At 43.7% G+C, this 15,437-nt stretch overlaps 1 protein-coding gene and 1 non-coding gene across 10 annotated transcripts in view; both read left to right on the top strand.

Moving 5' to 3' along the window:
- The window catches only part of TTC7B (tetratricopeptide repeat domain 7B), a 255,882-nt gene that overhangs the window by 60,496 nt on the left and 179,949 nt on the right, over window positions 1-15,437 (top strand). For all 9 annotated transcript variants that reach the window (XM_058740002.1, XM_058740004.1, XM_058740003.1 and 6 more), the window contains one exon: window positions 4,247-4,377. In XM_058740002.1, coding sequence (XP_058595985.1) covers window positions 4,247-4,377 — 131 coding nt within the window. The remainder of the gene's footprint in view (window positions 1-4,246; window positions 4,378-15,437) is intronic.
- On the top strand, window positions 85-214 carry LOC131518532 (small nucleolar RNA SNORA11). Its single transcript, XR_009265201.1, has one exon. It is a non-coding gene; the product is annotated as a small nucleolar RNA SNORA11 (small nucleolar RNA).

Genomic DNA, 15,437 nt, shown 5'->3' with positions numbered 1-15,437 from the left:
AGGATCACTGGGGGATGACGGAAATGTTCTACAACTGTACCGTGTTGATGGCTGCACAGCTCTGAGTTTATTAAAAGCTGTTGAGGGGTGTGATCAGAGCAGGGGGCCTGAAGAAATGGCTCTTCTGTTTACAACACACCCAACAGGAATCTGGGTTCATTATGACAAGGGGCACAAACCTTGTGGCTTTCCTATGAACAGATACCCTACATGTGTCAAAAAATAAAAATAAAATAAGGTAAAAGTTGTTGAATTGCATACTTAAACTGAGTGAATTTTATGGTATATAAATTATCCCTCAGGAGAGGTTTGTTTGTTTGTGTTTGGAAAAAATGGTATAGAGTAGTTAGGACAGCCTAATATTGTGGAAAGAATAGACAAATAAACGCATGGAACAGAGCAGAGAGGCCAGAAATAAACCCATTCAAGTATAGCCAACTGATTTATTTTAATGAGGATGTGAAACTTTTATTTATTATCTTAGAGAGGGGGCGAGAGAGAGAGAGAGAATGTGAGTAGGGGAGAGGCGCAGAGGGAGAGAGAGAGAATCCCAAGCAGACTCCATGCTCTGTGCCGAGCACAATGTAGGGCTTGATCCCACGACCCTGGGATCATGACCTGAGCAGAAATCAAGAGTTGGACGCTTAACCGACTGAGCCACCCAGATGTCCCATATAATCCACTGATTTTTGATAAAGGCACAAAAGCAACTCAGTGGGGGAAAGATAGTTTCTCCGACAAATGGTGCTGACACAACTGGACATCCACATGCAAAAGAGAAAAATCTAGACACAAACTTTACACCTTTCACAAATGTTAACTCAAAATGGATTAGACCTAAGTAGAAAACGCAAAGCTGTAAAACTTCTAGAAGATAACATAGGGAAAAAAATCTAGGTGACCTTAGGTTTGGCAGTGGGGTTTTAGATACCACACCAAGATCACAGTCCGTGAAAAAACAGATTGATAGGCTTTATTAAAACTAAAACCCTCTCGTTCTGTGAAAGACATTGTTCAGAGAATGAAAAGACAAGTCATAGACTCTAATAAGATACTGGCAGATATTTGCAAATATCCGATAAATGAGTTGTATCCAAAATATACAAAGAAATCTTAAAACTCAACCATAGGAAAATAAACAACCCAATTGAAAAAAGGGCAAAAGATCTGACCAGACACTTCACCAGAGGAAGTATACAGATGGAAAATAAGCATGAGAAAATATGCTTAGCATCATTTGTCTTTAGGGAATTGCAAATTACAACGAGGAGATACTACCACATACCTATTAGAATGACTAAAATCCAGAAAACTGGTAACACCAAGTGCTGACAAGGATGCTGAGAAATACTAAGTCTCATTCATTGCTGGTGAGAATGCAAAATGGTACAGCCACTTTGCAAGACAGTTTGGCAGTTTCTGACAAAGCTAAAAATATTGTTGTTTCAAAGTTATTTGTAAACAAAATATGTTTATGTAGCTATTAAAAATTTTTTTTTTAATGTTTATTATTGAGAGACAGAGAGACACAGAGCATGAGCAGGGGAGGGGCAGAGAGAGAGGGAGACACAGAATCCGAAGCAGGCTCCAGGCTCTGAGCTGTCAGCAAAGAGCCTGTCGCGGGGCTCGAACTCACAAACTGCGAGATCATGACCTGAGCCGAAGTCAGTCGCTTAACCGACTGAGCCACCCAGGCACCCCATTTGTAGCTATTTCTTACAGAGTCTCACTCTTGGTATTGATTGACCCATTTGAATTGAAGACTATGTTCACACAAAAACTTGCACGTGAATGTTTATAGCAGCTTTATTTGTAATTGCCAAAACTTGGGGTCAACCTAAGTGCCTTTCTCCCTCCCTCCCTCCCTTCCTTCCTTCCTCCCTCCCTCCCTCCCTCCCTCCCTCCCTCCCTCCCTTCCTTCCTTCCTTCCTTCCTTCCTTCCTTCCTTCCTTCCTTCCTTCCTTTCTTTTTTTAATGTTTATTTATTTTTGAGAGAGAGAGAGACAGACAGACAGAGCGTGAGTGGGGCAGGGGCAGAGACAGGCTGTCAGCACAGAGCCCAATGCCGTGCTTGAACTTGTAAACAGCGAGATCATGACCCAGGCTGAAGTCAGATGCTTAAGCCCCAACCAAGGTGTCTTTCAATGGATTAATGAATAAATGGAATATTGTAAAGGGACAAAAAGAAGTGATCAGACCACAAAAAGATGCAGAGGGACCTTAAATGCTAAGTTAAAAGTGAAAGTGAAGTTAAAAGTGAAAGGGAAAATGCTACATGCTGCATGATTGCAATTATATGACATCCTGGACAAGGCAAGACCATAAAGACAGTGAAAAGATTAGTGGTTGCCAGGGGCTCAGGAGGAGGGGTATAGAGATGAGTAGGTGGGGCATGGGACGTCTTTAGGGCAGTGAATTTGTCTGTAGGACACTGTAATGGTGGATACATGACAAAACATTTGTTAAAACTCATCAAGTACAGGGGCGCCTGGGTGGCGCAGTCGGTTAAGCGTCCGACTTCAGCCAGGTCACGATCTCACGGTCCGTGAGTTCGAGCCCCGCGTCAGGCTCTGGGCCGATGGCTCGGAGCCTGGAGCCTGTTTCCGATTCTGTGTCTCCCTCTCTCTCTGCCCCTCCCCTGTTCATGCTCTGTCTCTCTCTGTCCCAAAAATAAATAAAAAACGTTGAAAAAAAAAAATTAAAAAAAAAAACTCATCAAGTACAGAACACAGTGAACCCTAATGTGGTTTAACTATGGACTTTAGTTAATAAAACATAAAATTAAATAAAAATAAAAAATCATCATGATGAAACATTGAAAAAATGTTTTGCTTGTTGTATGCCAATTTCACCCCAATAAAGCTGCTAAAAAAAATGACAAAATCTTTGAGCCGTCACTTTCTGTGACAAACTGGTAACCTCTGAGCTCCCAGGCACGCTGTCCTCAGTTGTTGCGTCCTTGTGAATAGAAGTGGCTTCTCCTCTTTCCTGTTCAGTACAGACATCTCTCTCGTGGCTTTTTGCAGCCTTGGAGGGACGGTCACTGATAAGAGCAGCTTGGAAGAGGCTGTTCTCAACATGATGACACATGAAAGAATGGGTCATTTGCTGACGCTCAGCATGTCTGGTCTCCTCTCTGTAGTGGGTCTGCTCTGAAAATTAGCAGCTAACTAGATGGGTGTCATTTGGGAGGCTGGAGACCTGAATTCTGATTCCTGTTCTATTAACCGACTGTCAGGTTTTAGACAAATCACTTACTTTGACCCTGGCCGATCTCAGCTTCTTGGTCTATAAAATGAGTGGGTTTTCCGGGGGTGGGAATTTCTCTGGCTTCTTCCAGTTCCAGACCCCCTTTCTGTCAATATCAAAACTTCTCCCGCACTTTTCCCTGGAGTGGAATATATGCCATGTTGTATACATATGTCCCAGGGCACTTGTCACAGGAGAAGCCCTCTTGTGTAGAGTCACCGGAGACCCTCCCTCTCTCTGCCTCCAGTTGTGGGTGGAGACCGGGGGGCGACTGGTTGCCCAGGGCCGGGCCAGAGGTTGGTGCCGGTTCAGGCAACAGCTGTTCATAGCATTCTTATTTTTTCAGTCTTCGTACTTTTGTACCTCCCAGCCCTGAACTCTCTCTTGGCAAAGAGGATCTCTTCTGTCTCCAAAGAAATGCCCACAAAGCAGCTCTGGTATTTTCTTAGCCCACAGCGGAGAGGTGGTCTGTGGGGCTATTGTGACTCCCAAAAGTCTAAAGCTCAGAGTTGGAAGATTTTCCTAGTAACTGAGACTCCTGAGAGCATTTAACATTTTTTTTTTTATGTTCAATTAGTTAAATGTAGATTTTGGGATAGAAGATATTCTTTAGCTAGTATTGTGCTGTGAGTCAAGCTTTGCTTACTTTAAGGGCCTTGGGCCATACCTTGAATGAGAAGCTCTGTTAGGTCTGAATGGGGTCATGGTAAAGTACCCGGTCAAATTCTCAACCTGGATATCAAAGTCATGGGGTAATTTCTGTGTATTTGGGGGCCTCTTTCATGTGTCACATACGGATATTCTTTTTGGTGTCTCATTTTGATGTTCCATTTTGTCCTTAGGGAGGGTAGAGGGCAGAGAAGCCGCTTCTCTGACAGTTTATGATATCCTGGGACCATCTTCTGGTCCTCTAGGGCAATACTGAAAAATTAAGCTCCATGAAAAACAACTCACCCAGTTTTTGTATGTTTGATTTTTTTGTTTGTTTGTTTTTTAGGACTTTGTTTAGAGAAGTTGCCTGTTTCCTCTTCTACCAGTAACCTCCACGTGGACCGGGAACAGGATGTCATCACCTGCTATGAGAAAGCAGGCGACATTGCACTCCTGTACCTCCAAGAGATAGAGAGGGTAAGTGAGGAGCGTGTGTTCGCTCCAGCTGATAACTTTTTAAAAATTTCAAACCAGACCATAGAGAACTGTGGTCAACCTCTGGAAAACCTTCCACGTGTCTGCCTCTGGGTGTAAAGCTTTCCTTACATTTTTCAGCGCATGGGAGATGGTGGGGATTGTGGCATCTTGTGAAAAGTGTTTGGGAAGCATTTTAGTATCCTCAGAGCAGAAGTGACAGTGTGCCCCGGGGCTGGTTAGTCATTCATGTTCTCCTACGCGAAGTGGGTTGTACTTGCACGGATGATATGCCCACATGATGTACATCTGGGGTTTGGGAGGCTTTACATCCATAGTTACATGAAAGGTCAGCTGGGGACTCCCGGCTGACCTGCTCGGAGCAGGTGCGTATCCCCGAAACCATCTGGGATGGTTTACCTCCAGCAGACAGTGGTTGCCTGTGGTGTGGGGAACCAAGCCGGCAGCTGACAAGGGAGCCCCCCTGGGCAGGGATGGAAGGAAGATACCTGTGCTCACGCCCTCGGGCAGAGGAGGTCGGAGCCAGCCAGGAGATGGGGCCAGCCAGGTGCGGGCAGCTTGTCTGTTTAGAAGGATCGCTGTCTTTTGGCTCTGCTCTCTCCTCAACCTTTCTGTGTGTAAAAGGAACGTCTACTTTATGAAGTTCTTGTGGAGATGGTAAAAGGACGTGTCAGTGAAGGAACTTAGCCCCGATGCAGAAATATACTGGATTCTTGGTACACGTCACTTATTTTCTATTAATAACAATGGATTCTAGCCATCTCTACCCCCAGCAGAGTTTCCTGGCATTCTGACCAAGGGCTTGCCACCGGTGTTTCCCCCTTCACACCCAGAGACATGTCCTACGAGACTTTGAAAATGACACATGTCTTGTTTCTCATCAAGTTTATGAGTTCTCTGTTTCCCTAAGGATTAGAATGGGGAGGGGCTGTCAAAGTCCGGTTAGCTCTGTTACGTTGTATGTGTACAGACTGAAGCAGTTTCTTCCCTTAAGTCTTCTCATAACGTGTTGATGTGTGTGATAAGGATCAAAATTGCCTTGTAAGGGGCAGGGAGTGCAGGTGAGAGCCACAGAGAGGAGTCTGGGGGAATGAGGGGACCAGCGTTTGACCTGGCCGACACCAGCATGGGTTGTAAATCGAGGTCATGGTGTCTGGGAATTCAGGAAGATACTTGGCCGTCTTGCCAAAACGTCCCCTCAGAAGGCTGCTCATATGAGAAAGGAATTTTTCAATTATTCAGAATTTCTGGTATGATCTTTAAAGAAATGGTCGTGCAGCCTGCTTTAAAATGCACAGCGTCTTGAACGTCTGTCTCCCTGTTAGCCAGTGCTTGGAAGTGGAGACGTCTCTTACCCAGCCAAGCAGTTCTTGTTGACCACACAGCCTTTGCCACTTAGGGGCCCTTATTTTGCACCTTACTTGCCAACAGTTGTCTGGCCCCATTACCTCGGGGCTGCCTTCTCCCGGCTGGAGGAAAGGAGTTCATCTGTGACACGTGTCTTTAATGACGTGGGGACTGGCAGCTCTGGATGTACTTCCTGTTGTGTTCAGTGACAACCACCAGTTCACTGTCGGGTTCTCCCACCAGACCACCAAGGAGACTTGTATAATCATAGAATTTAAAAGAAAAACTTTTTTGTGCGGTGTTGGGGAAACAGTGGTCATAGGATGTGAGATTTGGAGATGAAAATGGAGGCCCAGACAGGGAGGACCCACAGGAAGTTAGGACCACAGGTAGGATTAGAACTCTTCTGACACCAAGTTCAGGGCTCACTCATGTCAGGCTGCTGCACACAAGTACAAGGCAGTGTCGTTTCCCACACCCTTCCCAACAGAAAGCACTCAGGAGGTATTTGGCCAAGCGAGCGTAGCTCTCGGTAGCGCGGGGAAGCAGCCTCAGCCTAGGGTGTAATCTCGGGGTATAGATGATTTTCACATTTCTGGCTCTGATTTTCCAGTGTGAGTTTTGCTTTATGGGAAATCACTTTGCCCCCCCCCCCCCCACCAGATACAACATGCTGGGGTATTAGTGATGAGAGAGACGGAATGAGCCACATATCTGTTTTGACTGTAGTAGGTGCTCAAGAAGCCATTTGTAGATTGATGGGAAGCGTGGGGGAAAAATAGCCTTTCTAAGTGACTGCTGGGCTGGGTGGATGTTCAAGGTCTTGATGAAGCAAGATTGGTGTTCTATGCAGAAGATACCTACTTGGCCTCTTTTTTTTTTTTTAAGTTTGAAGTTAAAATGACTTTTAAGAATTATGCTAACAGAAATGTTAGGGAAATAGAATCTGAAAGAAGTCACAGACTAGGACAAGCTGAGGTTCATAGTGCTTTGTTTTTCTGGGCGGGCAGGCCTTTGAAGTAGAAAATCCCACACACTCTGTTCTGGTATTCGTTCTGCTGGGCACAGGCAGACGGTCACTCAGTGGTTTCCCCCCATTTACCGGCCATTCCGTAGCAAAGAAACTTCCGTTGGCCAGGACCTTCAGCATTTTATCTACTAGTGGTGGTTTTTTGTTTGTTTGTTTGTTTCGGTTTTCTGAGTGGTTTTCTTCATTCACTAGCAAGAAGAAAACTGGGGGAGAAGTTTTGAGGACAGGGTGGAGTGACACGGTCAATATTTTTTCATGATGTGACACCCCCGAACCGTGTTTCGGAGATGTTTGAGAATGTTAGATTTGTGAGGCAGCTGACTTAAGCTGTGAGAGGCAGCAGAGCGCAGTGGTATAGTGACAGCCAGGGTTGGGATCTTGGATTTGCCACCTCCTAGCTGTGGCACTTTGGGAAAGTTACTCAACCTTTCTGTGCCACCCGAAGATCCTCATCTATATCATGGCAATAATAATTGCTGTAAGGGTGCCATGAGGATAAAGTGGGTTCACTCATAGGCCTGCCATCATATGGTTAGCGGTGGAATCTTTCCTAATCTTAGAAGATTTCAGATAGTTGGATAAAAATCTGGAATATTATTAACACACTGGTTTTTTTGTTTTTTTTTTTTTGTTTTTTTTGTTTTTTTTTATTAAACTGTTAAATAATTTTTAGCAGAATATTTATGGAGTGATTTTTTTTCAGAACTTTTCCCTTTCTTGTGCAGAAGCCCTAACAGGATGGCGTCTTGCCTGGAGTCCTCATGTCATATCTGGATTCCGGACTTCTGTTTACCCCTGACTGTTTGACCTTGGTCCAGTCATATATTTCCGTGTGCTTCGACTTTCCATTGTCACGGTGGGGCTTACACTGCCTGGTGTGTTTGGGGCTGGTGTTTTCCACCCCTTATGGGACGTGCCATGTGTTATTGTCCCCCTGCCCCTTGTCCAGAGGTGGAGGCAGGGCCGAAGAAAATTTGAATCCACGAAAGCAGGGTGATTCAATATTTGTTTAGAGTTGTTCCTGTTATCTTAGGGTTAAAGAGCCATCTAATTTTCTCAGTTTGTTCTCTGAAGGGGAGTAAGACACTCCTACAATTGTGCACATATAGTAATTTAATCAAACAAATCGAATTAGAACGGATCGAATTAGAAAGGACACAGGCTGTCCTTGATTTGTTTGTCTCGAGCTGGTGGCATTATGCCAACGGTAAATAAAGTTACCTGCCCCACAAGGAGCGTCTCCTGGTGCAGCGATAGGAATAAAGATGACTTCATTTTTGAAGAGCATAAGCCGAGCCCCGCTTTTGGCAAATGAAATCATCCCGTCTGTGTCCTTTGCACGCCTCAGCCAACCAGCTGGTTACGGCTTTCTTGAGGAGAAGCCGCGCCGGGGTTCAGCTTCACCTTCTGCCGGCAGTTCGTTTCTTCACGCCCGATTTTAGAAAAGAAGTCACTGCTAAATTACGGGGTGCCGGAGAGGTTTCGTGGGCAGTTTCAGTGCTGACGTTTGGAGGAGAAAACAACTGGTCCCCAAATATGGCGGGGCCCGGCCCGGGACTCCTGCTCCATCAAGGCGTTGCTCCCTGGCCAGCACGGGAGGCGCCCGCAGTGACGTCGTTGACGTGCCGGACTCTGGACCGGATGACATGGAGGTCACGGCGGGTCTTGAATTCACACGAGGTGTCCCAGGAGAAGGACCCCGCGCCGCTGATGGGGAAGGCAGGGGGTGACTCTGGAGGTCCACATGGCCGTGCTTTTGGCTTTAAAACGTGAGACGGTAAAGAAGAAGATTCTTGCTTCCCTCCGCCTCTCCAGGGCCTGCCTTTCCACCCAGGCCAGAGCACCAGGTGACTGTTCGTAGCTTACGAACTTTGCTTCCTTAAAGAAACGTCGAGAGGCTGACTAGCCAGTAAATGTGCTCTGACTGTGGGCCTGCCATCTGGCTGCCTGGGAGAGGAGGCCACACACACTTGAAGCAGAGGTAGAAAAGTCTGGAAACCGGAAAAGAACAGCAGCTGATTTTAATTTTCGTGTGTTCCCGGCCAGCCTTTCCCCTCGTAATTGCGTGGCATTCAAGAGTTTCATATCTGTCCTTTGTCGCTCAACATTATGTCGGGACTTCAGAATGTTTTCATGGCCAAATAATATTTCATCGAGTGGCCAGTCTCTCTGACAGAATCAGCTTACTGCCGGGTCTGCCCCGTTGTTGTAAATAACGTGGCGATGACAGCTTCCTGCGGGGACCTCTCCCCCTTTGCTTTCATTGTTTCCTGACGGCAGATTCCTGCAAGTGGAGATATTTTCGACAGTCTCATTAACTACATATTGTGTCCATTGGCTCCCTACGAGTCACACTAACATCTCCCTTCGGCGCTCTGAGAGCATAATGGTTGCTTTGCACTCTCAACGGGCTTGCTGTTGTGTAAAGGTTATTTTGCTGATCTGCTAGGTGGAAAAATGGGAACTTGCTTGCAGTTTTCGTTTGCGTTCCTTTGACTATCAGTCAGGCTGAAATTTTGTCCATCTACTCCCAGGTTGCGTTTTGTCTCTTTTTGAATGACAGCTTTATTGAGTTATAATTCACCTACCATACAGTTCACCTATTTATTTATTTATTTATTTATTTAACGTTTATTTATTTTTGAGACAGAGAGAGAGACAGAGCATGAAGGGGGGGGGGGCGGTCAGAGAGAGGGAGACGCAGAATCCGAAACAGGCTCCAGGCTCTGAGCTGTCAGCACAGAGCCTGACGCGGGGCTCGAACTCACGGACCGCGAGATCATGACCTGAGTCAAAGTCGGCCGCTTAACCGACTGAGCCCCCCAGGCGCCCCCAGTTCACTTATTTAAAGGAAACCATCCATCTGTGGGTTTCAGCCCCGCATCATGCTCTGTGCTGACAGCTCAGAGCCTGGAGCCTGCTTCAGATTTTGAGTCTCCCTCTCTCTCTGCCCCTCCCCCGCTCAGGTGTTGTCTCTCTCAAAAATGAATAAATGTTAACAATTTTTGAAAAAACAGCTATTTTAAAGGACACCATGCAGTACTTTTTAACATATTTAGAGTTGTATAACCATTCGCCAATATTTAATTCCAGAACATTTTTGTTACCCCCAAAAGAGACCCTGTACCCGTTAGCACTCACTCCCCATTTGCCTCCGGTCTCCCCGGTGTGTATAGATTTGTATATTCTAGATTTTTCATGCAAGTAGAACCCTACCACCTGTGGTCTTTTATGACTGGCTTCTTGGCTTCATCCATCTCGTGGCACGTTCCAGTGCTTCATTTCTTTTTATCGACAAATGTGCCATTTTGTGGATATACTGTCCAGCTTTTATCATTCACCATTTGGGTTGCTTCCAGGTTTTGGCTGTTATAATAATGCTTCTATAAATTTTCACATATAAGATTTTATGTGGGCAATGTTTTCATTTTTCTTGAGTATATTCTTAGGAGTGGAAACTGGTAACTTTATGTTTAACCTAGTAACATTCCTTTCTTGCCTGTGTTTACTTCCTGTCCAATTTTTGGATGAAGTTTTTTTTTTCTGATAATTTGAATAAAGTCTTATATCATAAATATGTTAGCCTTTTAATCATGTTTGCTCTGAATATTTTCCCAACCAGTAAATTTCCGTTTGCAAGTTGCTTATGAAATTTAAATCTGTATATAGTTGAATCTGATTTTCTAAATTACATGTACCTCATTGTTTTAAGGCTGAAATCATTGGGGCACCTGGGTGGCTCAGTCGGTTAAGCAGCCAACTTTGGCTCAGGTCATGATGTCACGGTTCATGAGTTTGAGCCCTGCATCGGGCTTTGTGCTGATGGTGCAGAGCCCGCTTGGGATTCTCTCTTTCTCCCTCTATCTCTGCCCCTTCCCTCACTTGCTCTCTCTCTCAAAATAAAGGAACCAAACCAATTAGACAATAAATTTCATATTAAAAAAAAAAGCTGAAATCTTGGGATAACCCCCTCCAGGATTTAACATTTTTTTCAACCATTTTCCATATTTTTATTATTTATTAAAGAAATCATTTTAATGTTTATTTATTTTTGAGAGAGAGAGACAGAGACAGAGTGCAAGCAGGGGAGGGGCAGAGAGAGGGAGAAGTAGAATCCGAAGCAGGCTCCAGGCTCTGAACTGTCAGCACAGAGCCCGACGTGGGGCTCGAACTCGTAAACGATGAGATCATGACCTGAGGTGAAGTCAGAGGCTCAACTGACTGAGCCACCTAGGCGCCCCTCCATGTTTTTGAAAACAACTTTTAATTTCTAAATCTTCTTGGGATTTATTTTGTTGTATGATGTAGATATGACTCTAAATTACTGTTTTTCTCCAATTTCACTGCTGCTTTGAGATGATCTTTTTTTTTTCACATTTTCTGTCATATATTTTAAGTCATTCAATAAAATTTTAGATACAACAGTCATTTCTGGCTGTCCTAGTTTGTTCTCCTAATCTTATATTGCACCAAAATGACACTACTTAATAAGTACTTCTTTATGATGAGTTTCAACATCTGAAAGGATTAGTAACTATGCATTAGTCTTACTTTTTCAGAATATCCCTTGTTCTTTTCTCATGATACTTCTAGGTGAATTTTAGAATAATTCTGTTGAGTTCTAGAAAAATCCTGTTGGGATTGGTTGGATTTTTATGAACTCTATACATGATTTGGAGAATCATATCTAGTCTTCACTCATCTATGACCATGATACCACTTTCCGTTTTGTAAGACTTCTTGTTTCACAGATTGTAGTCAATTTACTTTATTCCCAGATCTTTTCCATTTGTATTGCCTTGTGAATAGGATCATTATTTTTTAATTATATTTTCGCTCATAGCAGTGCTATTAATTTTTTCGTTCACTTACACCAACATTTACCGAGTGCCTTCTGTGCTCTGCAGTGTGCTTGACACGAGGGACACTGGAATTAATAAGCCACAGAGTACGTCCTTAGGAAACGGATGATCTCGTGAGGACACAGGTCTGTAACCAGTGTGGGCAGTGTTTTGGTGGGGAACACTCAGCAGACTCTGCAAGCCCAGAGAAGGGTCTTGGTGGAGCAGCATGGTAGGTCAGGGAGGGCTCCTGAAAGACAGGACACCTGAGCTGAATTTTAAAGGCTGACAAGGGTGGCAGCATAGGATTATTAGCCACAGTCCTGAATTCTGTAAAAATAGAATTGATTCTTTTCATTTTTCTAAGAATATGAATACATGGCAGAGGAGTGATTTTTGTTGTTGTTTTCTCCTATCTAATATTTTCCGTCTTATCCCTCTCATGCCGTCCCTCCAGATCTTTCCCCCCATCTCCAGTTTTTCTAAAGCAATGTTAAAAGAATGAAAGTGGTAGAAAATGTAGAAAATGCCCTTGTTTTGTTCCTGTTTGAAGGTAATTCATAAATACATGCCCATTAAAGATTAAAATGTTTGTGTGCTTATTAAGTTTCCCGCTTACAATTCATAACCATTATGTCGGGTATATATTATTATGTCCATACACAGATGAGGACAGTGAAGGTCTGAGAGATTGAAGGAATTGTCCTAAGTCCACAGTGGTGAGGAGTATCAGAACATGATCTTGAACCTGGGTCTTTTGACCTAAAGTTTTCGGCCTCTGCCCCCTTACTGTCATGCTTCTGCAGTCACTAGGTGCATGCTTTTGCCAAAGCAGACTGCACTTGTGAAGAGGGTTTGTTGGCAGTCTTCTTGCAGGGAAGTGTTTATCCACAGAGGAAGTGGTGGCTTCGACATGCCAAACAGTGCTCCTGCCCAGGCCCATGTGTTAGAGGCTCTTTGTGAAGACGGGATGAAATCCAAGGTGCTTAAACTTAAGGTGCTTAGCTGAGCTAAGTTATTCTCTGCCTCCCCACTGTGTCTTTCCCATTCTTCCCACTTATAACCTAAAGCCTCATCCTGGCAGCTCTGACCTCTTGTCTTCTGAACTTTGTTCTGCAAGCAAACACAGACGAAGAGGACAGAGGCGGAGGAGCTGGACTGCAGAGTCAGGTGGACCTGAGTTTCAGCACCAACTCTAACAGGGGCTAGCTGCGCATTTTGGGCAACTCACTCAATGGGACAAAGCCTCGCTGTCTCCTTCAGTGAAGAGAGGATAGTGTATCTCGGTGGTCTTTTGTGGGGGAATAAATGAGAGCCTGTGTACTTACATAATACCTAATGCATACTAGGTTACCCTCGTATTGCCTTTTTCCCTGCCTTTCTGATTGGTCTTGCAAATTTATTCATTCATTCATTCGCTACATATTTCATTTATTTATTTATTTATTTATTTATTTATCTATCTATCTATCTATCTATCTGTCTGTTCTGTATATTGAATGCTTACCCTACACCAAACACTGCAGTAGGCACTGAATGTATTAGCAAATGAGATAGATGTGGCCCTGACTTTGTGGAAGTTTTAGCACTGTGGAGGGAGACAGCCAGTATTCAAAGACAAAAAAAAATACATCAATAAACGCAGTGAAGGAAAAGGATGGGATGATTTGAGAGGGAATAACAGAGGCAGACCTACTTGATGTTAGGTGGCTAGGAAAGGCCCTTCCGAGAAGGTGACAATCAAGCTGACACCTGAAAGGTGAGAAAGATGACAAAGGTAACAAGACCCAGATTGTGTTAGAGAAAAGTTATTCAGGCTGCTTGTGGAAAGTGGGAAGGAAGAAAAGGAGAAAGAGATTCCATTTAGGAGACTAGTGTAGAAATCTAACAGGAAGTGATGGTAGCTTAGATGGAGGTAATGGTTGTACTAATGGGTAGATAGAGACATATTTGAGAAACAATTAGAAGGGGCGTGGTAATAGATTAGATGTGAGAGAGTGGCAGGGTGTCCAGGCTCACCCCCAGTGTCCGATTTGGGCAGCTGGGTGGATGATGTTCTTTATTAAGACGGGACAACTAGAGATTTGTGTTTTGGAGTGACCCTGGACTTCTGGAGATTTAATCATGCTCAGAGTTTTCCTGGGGGTGGAAGTTAGGCAGTTCTTGTCTCAAGAAGGCATTCTAGAAGGTAGGAAGGAGGTGCCCAGAAAGGGGCCCCTGAGGAAGAGTCTTCTCCCTGAGCTCCAGGTGTATAGAACCTTCCTAAGACTGAAATTGGACCAGGAAAAGCAAGAATTTCCCCCTCCCACCACCAGCCACATAACAAACACAACACCAAGTAATGAGTAACAGCAGAATACTGCTGGGAAAGGGGCATGAAATTGGAGAGAAATCCCCTCTGTAGCCCAAGCACACAGGGACTGCTGAAAACAAATTGGAACAGAAACACCGAGGAAAACCCTCTGGCATACCAGGTCCCACAGTAAGCACAAGTTAGTAGCCCACTGCTTGAGGAGTTTGCAATCGGTGGTACTTTGGAAGTAACTATAGAGACAACAAAACCCAGCCCAGCTTCATCCTCTGACTGCATTGGCTCAGTCCCCCCCATTTGTTGCCTTTTAGATGAAAAAATGTGCCCATTTTCAGCTGTAAATATTATTTACCTCATTCTGTTTTTCTACACATAATCTTCAACGTTGAATTTAAAAATACCAGATATATACACAAATGCACACACAAGCAGGAATAAGCAAACTGTTGTGAAGAGCAATAAACCAAACCCAGAAATGGCCCACGTGTTGGAACTATCAGGTAGGAGCTGAAAAATATCAATGAATAATATGTTAGAGGATATTGTAGAAAAGGTAGACAACATGCATAAAGAGGTGGGAGTTTCAGCAGAGAGATGGAAACGATAAAAACGTAATATTGAAATGCTAGAAATAACAAAGCAGCATATAATAGAAGAAGAAATTTTTTTTGATATGTTATTTTTACACAATCTCTATCCCCAACACGGGGCTTGAATTTACAACCCTGAGATTCAGAGTCACATGCTGTACTGACTGAGCCAGCCAGGTGCCCTGAGATGAAGACATTTTTTGATGGTTTGTTAGAATACTGGACACAACTAGGAAAAAAATCTTCCAGTTGAAAATAGGTTAACAGAGATTATTCAAACAGAAACACAAAAAGAAAGAAAAAGTGAGGAAAAAATTAGAACAGAGCATGCAAGAATTGTGGAAAAAATATCATCTATGTATTTGGTGTCTCAAAAGGAGAAGAGAGAAAAACTGGAACAGAAGAAATATTTGAAGAGAAATGGCTAAGAGTTTTCCAAAATTACTGAAACGCAACAAACCACATGTCCAAGAATCTGAGTACACCAACCAGGACAAATAGAAACATACACTTTGACGTATTGTAGTTAAACTGTTGAAAATCAAAGATAAAATCCTGAAGGAAGCCAGAGAAAAAGAAATTTTGTTTTATTTATTTATTTACTTACTTACTTATTTACTTATTTATGTTTTAAGTAGGCTTCAGGCCCAGCATGAAGCCCAGTGCGGTGCTTGAGCTCATAACCCTGAGACCAAGACCTGAGCTGAGATTCAGAGTTGGATGCTTAACTGACCGAGCCACCCAGGTGGTGCAAGAAACTTTAAATACAGAACAATAATGGTAATAGTTACAGCAGACTTATCATTAGAAATTCGGTAAGTTAAAAGACATCAGAAAGATAACCTTAAAGTACTGGATGAAAAATTCCAAAACACCTCAGAAGAAAGAAGACAAAAACTTTCTGTTTCTTCTGGGACAAACAA

The sequence above is a fragment of the Neofelis nebulosa genome, chromosome 7, assembly GCF_028018385.1.
Source record: "Neofelis nebulosa isolate mNeoNeb1 chromosome 7, mNeoNeb1.pri, whole genome shotgun sequence".
In the NCBI taxonomy this organism is placed as follows: Eukaryota; Metazoa; Chordata; class Mammalia; order Carnivora; family Felidae; genus Neofelis; species Neofelis nebulosa.
The sequence above is the reverse complement of the archived record's forward strand: the minus strand, read 5'-3'. Positions and strand labels throughout refer to the sequence as shown.